The sequence below is a fragment of the Tupaia chinensis genome, unplaced genomic scaffold, assembly GCF_000334495.1.
Source record: "Tupaia chinensis unplaced genomic scaffold, TupChi_1.0 Scaffold145519_1, whole genome shotgun sequence".
NCBI classification, from domain to species: Eukaryota; Metazoa; Chordata; class Mammalia; order Scandentia; family Tupaiidae; genus Tupaia; species Tupaia belangeri.
This window is the reverse complement of record NW_006205376.1, coordinates 1497592-1511035: the sequence shown is the minus strand read 5'-3', so window position 1 is coordinate 1511035 and position 13444 is coordinate 1497592. Positions and strand designations below refer to the sequence as shown.

Sequence of the window (13444 nt, the reverse complement as noted above, 5' to 3'; positions counted from 1 at the left end):
AATGGAATTATTGGGTCGTCAGGAAAGTCATGATGTGTTTTTGCATAGGAAAACACGCTATTACTTTCTCAATAACCTAATATATAGTTAATACATAAGACTTTGAATCTGGCCTCTTTCATTTAGCATAATGCATTTGAGAGCCATCATGTTGGAGAGCTACCTATAGTTCATTCCTTTTTATTCTGGGTAGTGTTCCATTGTATGGATGCATTATAATTTGGTTATTCATTTCCTTTGGAAAAACATTTGAGTTTTTTCTAGTTTTTGCAAATTATGAATAAAGGTACAATAGACTTGCGTACAGGTTTTTATATAAACATAGGTTCTCATTTAAGATGGGTAAATTCCTAGGAGTGGAATTTCTGATTTAACTGTGTAAGAAACTGTCAAGGGGCCAGCAGGTGGCCTGATGGTTAAGGTCCTGGAATTCCCACATGGCCGACCATGGTTCAAGTCCTAGACCTAGAGCCTTGCTTTCTTGCTCACCCTCCCTCTCTCCCTCTCTCTCTGGAAAAATGCATGTGAAAAAAATTATAATAAATAAATAAATAAATAATTCTTTAAAAATAGAAAGAAATTGCCAACATGTTTCCCACTAGCAATGTATGAAAGTTCTAGCTGCTCTTCATCGTACATAATTTTACACATAGCATTTTCTAATCATAAGCATTTTTCTATATTGCACCAAATCTACAAAGCCACCTTTTAAAATTATTTTCTGTTTTATCATGATCTAATTTATTTAATCATTTTTGATGCTGGCAGTATTGAATCAATTCTCTTTTTTTAGATTTTTGCCAGAGGGTGGATATACTCACTGGAGAGAGACAGACAGGAGAGAGGTAAAGTGAAAAATTGCTCCCTCGGGGGATGGCCACACAGCAGTCTCTTCTCCACTCTCCTCTCAGGATTATGGGCATGCACACACATACACTCAGAATGATTTTTTTTTTTTTTTTAAAAAGACACATTTATTTAGCATCATGATCAGATTATTACATTTAGCAATCAAAAGCATGAGTGCAAAAAAACAAAAAAAGCTCCATTAAAACTCTTTGTTGGGATGCTTTATACTTTGCACAGAACAGAAACTAAAATAACTTGTTATACAATTAGTCACAAATACAGCCCTCATGTTTTGCCATACGCATGAGTATTGTGTAAAGCATGTCTTCCCTGTAGTAGCTAGACCCTGCCACCACTGTGCTTGGCTGAGTTCACAAATATCAGTTGTAGCCTGTAGCTTCCCTGTCACTTTCTGGCTCTCCTCTCCTGCTAAGCTTTGTTTCCTGGCAGTTAATTAAACCCTTCTGCCACTGCCATAGCTACTGCTGCTGCTGGAACCGCCATAGCCACCTTGATTTCATGGTTTGGCAAAGTATTGGCCTCCACTGCCATAATGGCCAGAGCTTCTGTCTCCAAAGTTTCCACCCTTCATGGGTCCAAAATTTGAAGACTGACTGTTGTAACTGCCAAAATCACTGTAGCTTCCACCACCTCCAGAATTACTTCCACCATTACCAAATCCATTGTAGCCATCCCCACTTCCACCCTATCTGCCACCAGCACGGCTGCCACCAAAGCCACCACGACCACTGATGTTTCCTCCACAACCAAAGTTGTCATTACCACCAAAACCACCTCCTTGACCACCACCAAAGTTTCCAGAACCACTTCAACCTCTTGGGCTGGAGGAAGCACTAGCCATCCCTTGTTTGGACAGGGCTTTCCTCACTTCACCGTTGTGGCATTCACAATATGGTATTTCTGAATGACAGTCTTATCCACAGAGTCACGATCACCAAAGGTTACACAAGCAGAGCCCCTCTTCTTGCCAGTGCCTCAGTCAGTCATGATTTCAATCATTTCAATTTCCCCATACTGTTCTTTTTTTTGGGGGGGGGAGGTTTTCGCTATAGGGCACGTGCGCTTGCCAGACAGAGAGAGAGACATAGAGACAGAAAGTGAAAAATCACTCCCCAGAGGGGATGGCCACGCCGCAATCCCTTCTCCTCCATTCTCCTCTCAGGATCTTGGGCACACACGCACACGTGCCTGGCTTGAGTTTAAGCCACCGGGTCCGGGACTTGAACTGCGGTCGACTACATGGGAATCCAGCAACATAGCCATTATGCTAAGTGCTGGTCCCTCCCCATACTGTTTTAAATAACCCTTAGGTGATGTTCTTCAGGGTCTTTAATGCCACTAACGGAGCTCTTTTTCAGTTAGGTGGGCACCTAGTATTTGAGAATCTTCTCTTAAGACAGCCCTCACTAGTTCCACAACTCTTCCATCCACCTTAGATCGCCTTGCATTCACAGCTGCATCTACCTCTTCCACAGTGGCATACAAGTGCTTGGTGTTTGAATCTCACATTTCCATGCAGTCCCCAAGTGTTCCCCGTTGCTCAAAATGGCTCCTCAGGCTCTCAATAGGGCACATTCGCTTGCCAGACAGGGACAAAGAGACAGAAATCGAGAAATCACCCCCCAGGGCAATGGCCACGTCATAGTCCCTTCTCCTCCATTCTCCTCTTGGGATCTTGGGCATACACGCATGGCGTGAGTTTTAAGCAGCCAGATCTGGGACTTGACTGCAGTTGACTATGTGGGAGACCAGCGACGTAACCATTATGCCATCTGCTGGTCCCTCTCATTGATCGTTTCAAAGCTCAACCTTCTAATAAAGTTTCCAGAGTTGTTCAGGCTCTTTAGGAGACTCCGACGTAGACATGAAGGCAGTGGGAAGAGAGACTTCAACAATGCTAACCTAGCAGCATCCACAGGCAGAAAAGAGTAAGCTCATTAATGTATCTCCCCGCATTATTTTTCAAGCTTCCAGGTTGGGACTCAGAACATGGTTGGCCACATGGGAATCTAGTGCATTAACCACCACACCACCTGCTGGCTCCACAATTCTCATTTTTTGATATTATATGTAATACTGAGTTATTTCCTTACTGTGTATTACTAGGTTAGGACTACTAAACCAAAAGCATATCATGTCTCAAAGTTCAGTTTAAAATAGTATTAATACATATAAAATGCTTAAAGGTTTAAATAATAAAAATAAAGTTTAAAAAAATCCTCTTTAATATAGGTTATTTTTAATCTAACTGAAATGAATATTATTCATTAGTAAAAAGGTTCTTACAAATCTGAAATAAACATTTTAAATAACACTGCTTAGAGGATTAGTTGGCAGCCTTAGCAATAACATTTCCTATCAGTTTGTTTTTTTTTAAATTCTGAGAATCTTCAAAGCAGAAAGACATATCCTTCAGACCATTCAAATACTGGGGTGAAAAAAGAAATGGTTTCTTTATGGGGCAAAGCATATATTTATTAACAGCAATAACAATTCTCAAACGAGCTAGCATTTTATATATACTAAGAGATGCACCTACATAATTAGTTAAGCATCACTGACCCACAGTAGGAAATAATCCTTTGGGTTAAGAATGCTTTAAGGGGGACCAGCAGGTGGCCTGGTGGTTAAGGTGCTGGACACTCCCACGTGGCCGACTGTGGTTCGAATATCGAACCTGGTGGCTTGCTTTCTCACTTCCCCTATCTTTCTCTCTATGTATCTCTCTGGTCAAATTAAAATAATGACTAAATAAAATTAAATAAATAATTATTAAAAAAAAAAAAAAAGAATGCTTTATAAGGGACCAGTAGATGATGTAATGGTTACGTCACTAAACTACCACATTGTTGACTGCGGTTTGAGTCCCAGACCTGGTGGCTTGTAACAACGCCAGGTGTGTATTTATGCTTGCCCAATATCCTGAGTGGAGAATGGAGGAGAGGGGATTATAGCATGGCCATCCCCCTGGGGGGTGACTTCTAACATTCTGTCTGTCTCTCTAGCAAGTACATGAACCCCAAAGCAAAAATCTCTCTCAAAAAAAAAAAAAAAATCCTAGGACCAGCAGATAGCATAATGGTTACATCGCTGGATTCTCATGTAGTCCACCACAGTTCAAATCTTGGACCCAGTGGCTTAAAACTCACACTGGGTGCATGTGCATGCATACCCAAAATCGCAAGAGGAAACTAGAGGAGAAGGGACCGCAGCGTGGCCAACACTCTTTGGGGGTGATTTCTCACTTTCTTCTTTGTCTCTCCGGCAAGTGCATGTACCCTATAGTAAAAAATCTCTCTCTCAAAAAGAAAAAAAAAAAAAAAAAATCCTTCCATGAAAAAGAAAAAGAAAAAGGAAATGTTAGTCACTAAAAACCCCAAGTCATTTTTATTTATACAAAAACAAGAAACCATTTTTGCAAAGCCATTTTCCTTTCTTAATCACTACAAATATAAAAATGAAGTATTTTTGCCTAGCCTGTATGACAACTTCATAACTTTTTCCATCAGAATTTCTATTTGAAACTATAAGCAAAATAGAAAAGTATCATTTTTTAAGTCTACATTAACATCTAGAGATACTCCTTTTTAAAATAAAAATTCGGGACCAGTAGTTAGCGTAGTGGCTATATCACTGGACTCCCACGTAGTCGACCACGGTTCGCATCCCGGACCCAGTGGTTTGAAACTCATGCCGGGCGTGTGTGCATGCATGCCCAAGATCCCGAGAGGAGTACAGAGGAGAAGGGATTGCGGCGTGGCCATCCCCCCTGGGGGGTGATTTCTCACTTTCTATCTCTCTGTCTGTCTCTGTCTGTCTGGCGAGTGCACGCGCCCTATAGCAAAAACCTCTCAAAAAAATAAAATAAATAAATAAATAAAAATTCCTTTCTTGGAGGTAGATTTCCAAGTAATCAAGCATCTCAATAATTTATTTTTTGAAACAGCCACTTTTTTTAAAAACATTTATTTTACTTATTTTACTTATTTATTCATTTATTTTCATTTGACCAGAGAGAAATACACAGAGCAATAGAGAGAGAGTGAGAAAGCAAGCCACCAGGTCCAGAACTCGAACCACAGTTGGCCATGTGGGAGTCTAGCACCTCAACCACCATGCCACCCCCTGGCCCCACATCTAATTAAATATTAACAACTGTCCTTACCATCTGGATCTACTTCTCTTGAAATTTTAAGTGCCTCTGATGTTGCCATATCCGTATTAGCAGCAGTGACGGCGAGGATAATGGAATTTGGATTACTGATGAACCGAAGAATGAGCTCTCTGATTTGAAGCTCAATATCCTTAGGTTGATCACCTACTGGCACCTAAATCAAACAGAGATAAACAAGAAGCTGATCATAAAAATAATTCAGTCTCCCCCATCCCACTTAGCACAAAGAGTATAGGTATTTTTCCATTGATAAATAGTTAAAATAAAGACATTAGTAGTATATATATACTACAGTGGAATTTATAAATTTGGTAATGTGTGAAGTCTCTAACTCTTAGAAATATCAAAAGTTTACTTTTGCACAAAAATGTATATTTAACACGATCTCATGTTAAGGATGGGTCCATGTTTTATTGCCTTACAACAAATTCATTTATTCAGTGTTACTGGCAGCCTACTTATAGAGGGCACTTGTCCAAATGTCAGATTGTGTTAACATAGTCAGTTAGAAAAAAGGCCAAAATTCTTGCCTTTACAGAGCTTATGTTTCAGTGATGAGAGATATATTATAGACAAATGCATATAGTATCCAAGTGGTGGTACGAACTATGGAAAAAATAAACCAGGCCCAGCCATGGTGATGCACAGGTAGCACCACTGCTTGGGAGGCTGGAGGCTATATGGGAGGCCTAGACACAGTTCCTGGGACAACCTAAAACTTGAGGTAAGCCTGCAGTTGCCTATAATCCTGGCTAATTAGGATACTGGGACAAAGGAGAGTGGCAAGGTGAGACTCTATCAAGGATGCCTATTTCTTTTCCTTTTTTTTTAAGAGAGTTTTCTTTTTTAAAGAATTATTTTATTTAACTTTATTTATTATTATTATCATTATTATTTTCCAGTTTGATCAGAGAGAGACAGAGAGAGAGAGGAAGTGAGAAAGCGAGCCACCAGGTCCGAGACTTGAACCGTGGTCGGCCATGTGGGAGTCTAGCGCCTTTAACCACCATGCCACTTGCCAGCCCCTTTAAGAGAGATTTTTGCGAAAGGACACATGTGCTTGCAAGACAGAGAGAGAGGCAGACAGTAAGAAATCACTCATGGCCATGCCACAATCGCTTCTTCTCCATCTCTTCTCAGGATTTTGAGCACGCATGCACACATGCCCAGCATGAGTTTTAAGCTGCCAGGTCCAGGACTCAAAATGCAGTCGACCACGTGGGAATCTGACAACGTAACCATTAGACCATCTGCTTATCCCCAAGGATGCCTTTTTCTGTCTCTGTCCCCTTCTCTTGTTCCCTTACCCCCTTCTCATATAAAGGGAAAAATAAATAAAGCAGAACAGCAGGCAAAGGAATGATTAGAAATTACTGGGTCATTGGAAAAGTCATGACGTATTTTTCTATTCCAAAATACATGATGACTTCTCCAATGATCCAATATTATGATTTTAAGTTAATATTTTACATTATATTTTTAAATAATCAGGGAAGACATGAGACAATGACATTTGAGACAGTGAGCAGAAGTTAAAGGTAATAATGGAGAAGTACATACAGACACATGGGGGGAAGAATGTCCCAGGCAGAGTAAACTAATAAGGACAGGAAGCTGGAGTAGAAGAAATAAGGAAAAGAATATGAGACCAGAAGATGGCAAAATGGTTACCTCACTAGACAGCCACATAGTTGACCATGGTTCAAGTCATGGATCCAGTGGCTTAAAACACACGCCAGGTGTGTGTGCGTACATGCCCAAAATCCCAAGAGGAAAATGGAGGAGAAGGGATTGTAGCTGGCCATCCTCCTGGGAGGGGGTGGGGGGTGATATCTTGCTTTCTCTCTCTCTGTCTGTCCAGCAAACACACATGCCCTATAGCGAAAATCTCTCTTAAGGAAAAATAAAATAATAATAGGAACACATCAAGTAGATTCCTTAAGTTTCTATAAGATGTTAGGGTTTTACTCTGAGTGAAATAGGAAGCAGATGGGAGGTTTCAAGCCCAGGAATAATAATATAATCCAGTTATCACTTTAATAGCATCACTATGGCTGCTGGATTAAGAACAGGTATGAGGAAGACCTGTTAATCTTGTTATTCATTATTATTAAAGTAATCCAGGTAAGGTAACAGTGGCTATATCATCATTTGTAAGGCATGACAAAGTTCTGGGTATACTGTAAAGGTAAGATGCACCAAGAGGACTTGCTGACAAGAAGCAGAACTTCTTGATAAGGAAGTGTTGGGGTGGCAGGTGGCATGGTGGGTAAGGGCTCTGGACTCTCACATGGCTGACTGTGGTTCAAGTTCCAGACCTGGTAGCTTGTTTTCTCACGTTCCCTCTGTCTTGCTCTCTCACTCTGCCCCTTTCTGGTCAAAATTAAAAATAAATGAGGAAAAACAAAAGTTAAATAAAATAATTCTTAAATTTTTTTTTAAAAAAAGTGTCAAGGATGACTGCAAACTGGCTAAGCAATTGGTAGAATAGAGATGCCATTTATTGAGGTGGGGGAGACTATAGAAGGGTCAAATCTCGCTGAGGGACAGGTCAGGAATTTAGTATTAGATATGTAAAATCTGAAACACCTTTAAATTTTAAGTGTATATGTCAACTAGACAGTTGGGTATACAAGTGTGGAGATATTTGCATGACATCAAAATACTGACACTCATGTATTTAAAGTTATAAGATTGGATGAAATCAAAGGGATAAGTGTACTACTTAGCAAAGACAAGCAGTCCAAAAACTAAGTCCTGGAACACTCACTGTTCAACACTGGGGAGATGAGAGGGAACCAGCAAAGGAGACGGAGGAGTGGCCAGTGAGAGTGGAGATAATCCTGCAGTGTAGTATCTTGGAAGCCAGGTAAATTAAAGTGCTTCAGAGGTAAAAGTTAGGCTCAACTATATCAAACGCTTCTAATAGATTAAGTGTGATTCCAAAAAGAAGCTGAACCTCTATGGGATTAAGGGAAGACTATATTTGTTCAAGTAAAAACAACTACATCCAAAAGAGTAACAGTTATTCCTTACCTTGGTCATTCCTGGCAAATCCACAAGTGTCAAATTGACAACATTGGGTGAAAAAATCTTAAGATGAATTGGCTCAGGGCTTACTCCCTAAAAATAAGTTTTAATATATTACATTAAAATCACATTAGAACTTCAACAAAATATCAAAGTAGATGCTTTTACATATGAACTAAAGCATCACCCCGAAACATTGCAACAATCAAAACCTGATGAGCAAGTGAGAGTAAGGCAGCCAGCTATATAACTGGTCATAACCCTACTCAACCCCCGGCATTAACATAAGCAATTCACTTTCTCTGTATCATTTCACATTCTTTTCTCCTGATTCGAATCTTTTATCATTTCTTAAATATGCTCAGTAGACTTAAGTGATGAACCAAAGAATTACTTACTATCCAAATTTATGAGGTTCCTGAGTTCAGAAAATAAGGCACAGAGAGCAAGCTATCCAAATTAAGTTGGTTCTTGATCACTGAATACCAAGTGGCAAGATATGAATAGTAAGGGATTATTCAGAAAATTTATCTGAATCTCGAGATATTTGTATTTTCTTTGAATTTTGTATTTTATTTTTATTTTATTGATATTTTCTATAAATATTGTAGACTCCCTCCTCTTCACCACTGGCCCTCTACAAGTTTTAGAATTATGCCATTTACATATAAAAAGACACTTATGATACGTTCATATCCTGGCTTTGTACATATTCTTCTTCATCCTTTAATATGTTCTCTCCTCTGTTTATCCACCTTAAATTTCCTTTATTAAACCCACAGTAAATTCTCATTTTCCAGGAAGCTCTTTTGGAATATCCTTTACTTTGAATCCCCTGTACAATTAAATTTGCTGTATTATGTTACTCTGAACTACTTTTCTATCTGAAATACTCCAGTGTTCTGAAGTCATTAAGTGTTGATACCTGGCATGCCTCTCTAAGATGTATTTTTCAGGCTCTTTATTGCCATTGCATTCCCTTGTCATGTCCAGTACAAACTTTCGTCCAAACACCTTACAACTCCAGTCTAAGGATTTGATATTTCAAATCCTTCAGGGAATTGAAATTATATAAGATCAAATAATCACTTGCTTCATTATCAAAATGATTTAACAGAGAAGATTTTTTTTCCATATGTTTGGGTTTGTAAGCTTTTTTCATCTTTGAGACACTGTGGATGAACACATTCTGGGAATTCTATCTTTAGCAAAATTGAAGCAGCTTATAGCCATATAGACTCAATGTTTTATGACATTCAGTTTAGTGTAGCTGAAAACTTTCATTTCTAAATCACCACAGTCTCACTTTCTTTCTAAATTGTGGTACTATGTAAAATTATCACCAATGCTGAGTTCAATAAATACATGGGGATTTCAGGAAAGATCATTTGGGCTGGTGTTATAATTAGGTGTTGTAATTAATAACATCCTCAAAACCAAAATTATTCCTTATATAGGACTAAGGAGAAGCTAATGTAGTTTCTGGCCACTTTTTCTCTTTTCTCTGTAACATGGTTATACAAAAATGTGGGCAGCATGGCAGAGGTAGCAGTCACGTCAGAAGTTACCAGCCTGGAGTTCAATAATGAGCAAAGCTCAGTTGGTCACTCAAATAGAGATTAGTATCCTGCCCAGGTATAATGACTTAACAAGGCTCCAGAAGTGTTTTTGTCAGGAAATATTAATAACCTCTGTAGCACAGTATCTGGCAGATACCGGAGCTCAATAAATACATGCTGAGTGTTAGAACTAGGCTAGGACCCAGTTGTGGGATTAAATGTGCCTCTGGAAAATATAAAAATGAAGGTAAAACCAAAAAGGAGAGAAAAAGAGAGAAGTAATAAAAACAAAAAAAGAAGAGAAAACAGAAGGATTTAGATGAGTAATGGTGGTGCCTGATGTCAAGATTACCAGTATCTTAGACATCTGATTTATTTTAAACTCTCACATCATCATCTTAGGAAATAATCATGACTGATGAATTACTTTTCATCTCTCCTTTGAAATTACTTAATTTTTCTTTTTCTTTCATAAATAAATCTAGCCTTACTTCATACATGTCTGTCATACATTATATAATGCATCCAGAGTTAGAGAATAATAAATCTATCAGAAAGAGATAATATTATAACAGCATTAAATAGAATTATATAATAAAGTGGCATGTATATGACAGGATCAAGAATAAACATTTAAATGGAACATCTATATGAAAAACATAAAAGCCCTGAGAAATAAAAGGAACTTTAAGCAAGTTTTAATACAGTTGTGAAAATACTCCATTTGTTTCAAAACCACGATTTTGAACTTATAGTGCCCTCACACATTATATATAGAACACACTTGATAAATTTTCTGATATTTACACTTTCCAACTCTTAAAGATGCCTACCTTATTATTTCCTGAAATTCTTTCTGTTTCATTTTCAATTTCTTGTCGAATTTCATCAAAATCTGTGTAAAGCTAAAAATATTGAAACAAAAACACAAAATAAGATCCAATGTTTTTAAGTGGGGGAGGGGGGCCTGTATATCCATATATTTCAAGAATGTCTATGACTTTGCTTCAGAGAATTAGTAACAAATTCTAGTGTTTACAATCATGTTTTTTTATGTTTTTTGAAAAAGAGAAAGGTGATATGATTCATAGTATTTATTTATTTATTAATTGTTATGTTGCCAGAGTGTGTGTGTGCTCAGCAGAGAGAGAGAGACAGATAGACAGACAGAAAGCACCCCCCAATGGGGCATGGCCACACTGCAATCCCTCCTCCTCCACTCTTCCCTCCCATCAGGATGGTAGGCACACGTGCCCTACATGTTTCTCAAGCTGCCTGAGCTTGGACAAAACTATGGTCAGCCATGTGGGATCTGGCTCCCTTAACTACTAAGCTACCAGGTCATCCCAGATTTAGTTTTTATAAGCTTTTCATATTTACCTAAACCACACAACAGTTAAGAATTTCCAAATTAGAGAAATTGAGTTCAACTTAAAATGTTTTTCAAATAAACTATTGAGGTTAGAAATGTTACTAAGACTTCTTTTACAAAAACCAGATGCTTTAAAACAACGTAACAGGCCAACCACAGTAGGACAGTGGTGTAGTGGTAATGTCACATTCCACAGTGCTGGGGTCACAAGGGGAGATCCTGAATTTGAGTCTTGAGGTCTCCCTTCTGTGTGCATGCCTACAATCCTAGCTGGCTGGGAATGGATGGTGGTGTGGAGATCCTAATGGGGGCTTGCCTCCCCAATATGGAAAAAATAAATAAGTAAACTGAGAAAACAAAAGAAAGTCCAGAATAACATACTTGCAATTATCAACCAATACAAAACTTACTTTGAAATTATTTTTTCATATTATGTGATTACCTTATTTTTGGTGTGAAGAAATTTACCCCATTCTTCTGCTTCTACCCCTGAAAAAAAGAAAAACTCATTTATTGGAAACTACGGAAATTACTTTTCATCTTTATGTTAGGAATTCAAAAAGGCAACAAAACACATTATTATTTGTTCCTATTTCATCATTAACTACAAATGAATAAGTATTTTAAGTTCTGTTAAATTATACTTTTGTGCTTAAATATTGTATCATGTATTTCAAAAACATCACTAACTTCAGGTAAAGTCGCTCACAGGTCTTCCCACCATTTGAAATCTAGATACAATAAATAAAACTGTTCACTTCCTGTTTTGTATATAGTTACATTATTGTAAAAGGTATATATTTATTTAAACATCTTACACATAAAAGCAGTTTTTCTGATGCAAGTATTCAATTAATAGCCAAGAAGAAAAAGAATCCAACTGAGTAATGCAAAAAGCATATTTAACCGATTTATATACACAACTCAAGGTAAAAATTCATATATATGGCCAAAGCAACTAATTTTTCCATTTTTAAAAAATTTGATTTCCTGTTGGTTACCTATAAAGTCACAATTTGCTATTCCTTTAAAGAGATCTCTCAGTGGTGTGGAGCTACCGACTTTGTAACTTACATGCACTTTCAAGGTGATATTCCCCCCAAAGTCAAGACTATGTTGCCCTTGGAACTGGAGGTGGAAAAGAAATAAAATGGAGGAAAAGAAAAACCAAAGCCCCGATACATGCACTATGTGGAGTTGCCACGCTCCAGGTTTCTAATCACAGGTCTGTTCCTCTGCACTTGCTGAAAAAAGAAAAGCATACTGTGTGCACTCTGTGTCTGAAAGTCAGAGAGCAAGTTTTGTTCTGTTTCTCCCAGAAACACCTGAAATGTTCCATTGTAGAAAGGTAATCTAACTTTACCTCCCCCGAACACAGCTATTTTGCTTTTGCCAAATTCAAAGGTTTAAAATGTCTTAAATCAGTTTTTTGGATAATGCACATCAGCCACCTGAAATCAAAATGAAAATGACTATAAGATATTCAGATAAATATTTAGTGAGGGAAAGGTGGATCAATTCTTTGGTAGAATAATGGTAAATAAAACTGGATCCTTTTTGCAAGTAAAATGCTCACCTACTTGAAGCTTAGTACCTTCTTCCAAGAAGTCTCATTGGAGGACTGGAGTAATCTAGGTGAACAGAACTCACAAGGGCAAGTACTACACACCAAAGGGGTGTTTTAAATTTACCTTATCATATAAAAGAGGCCTGGCTTGACAAGCATGTTTTTGAAAATAAAAATAAAATAAATTATATTCACCACCACAAAAGCTTGCATTCTGATGCAATGCCAAAAAGATAGTAATAATCACTAAAACCTGCAATCAATGTGGGTAGGCAAATAAAAACGGACGGAAAAACAATGCGCGCAGCCTGTAGGAGGATATAAGCACACATGCAGGCATAATAGGAAAAGAAGGGTCCAAAACAAGTGGAGAAAGGAAACCTTTAGAAAGGTGTCTTGAGTTTTTCCATGTAGCAGGGTCTGTAGTTAAAGAGAAACAGCACAGAATGATAAGTTTAGTGCTTACCCCTAAAATTGTAAACCTTCATAAAAAATCAATACGTGCAGAAATCTGATCACATTTCAAAGGCACGTAACATTCAATTATTCAAAATAGACAAATAGAGGCCAGCTGCAGAGGCTGAGGTAACGCAGGGCTCCAAGGTGCTGAGGCCACAGGAGAGGTCTCAGGTTCACATCCCAAGGTCTTCCTGTGCATGCCGGACATGTGCAAGTATGCCCTGGATCCTGGCTGGCTGGGACTAGGGGTGGATCAGAGGATGAGGACCCTATTGGTGGTGCCTATTTCTCTCATTCTCATGGGTGAATTAAATAAATTTTGGATGTGTATCTTTTATTTTGTTTGGAGAAGTTTTTGCTATAGGGTGCATGCACTCACCAGAAAGATGAAGAGAGAGAGAGAGAGCGAGCGC

General features: G+C 38.2%; 1 protein-coding gene across 9 annotated transcripts in view; it reads right to left on the bottom strand.

Annotated features, from left to right (window-relative positions):
* The window catches only part of DNM1L (dynamin 1 like), a 67706-nt gene that overhangs the window by 28882 nt on the left and 25380 nt on the right, over positions 1-13444 (bottom strand). For 4 of the 9 annotated variants that reach the window (XM_006168080.3, XM_006168081.3, XM_006168085.3 and 1 more), the window contains exons 3-7: positions 12954-12992; positions 11448-11494; positions 10467-10538; positions 8081-8167; positions 5036-5198 (exon numbers count right to left, since the gene is read on the bottom strand). In XM_006168080.3, the coding sequence (XP_006168142.1) occupies positions 5036-5198; positions 8081-8167; positions 10467-10538; positions 11448-11494; positions 12954-12992 (408 nt within the window). Of the gene's footprint in view, positions 1-5035; positions 5199-8080; positions 8168-10466; positions 10539-11447; positions 11495-11695; positions 11714-12953; positions 12993-13444 lie in introns of those variants that run through there. The other 5 variants (XM_006168082.3, XM_006168084.3, XM_006168087.3 and 2 more) reach the window with 2 other exon arrangements.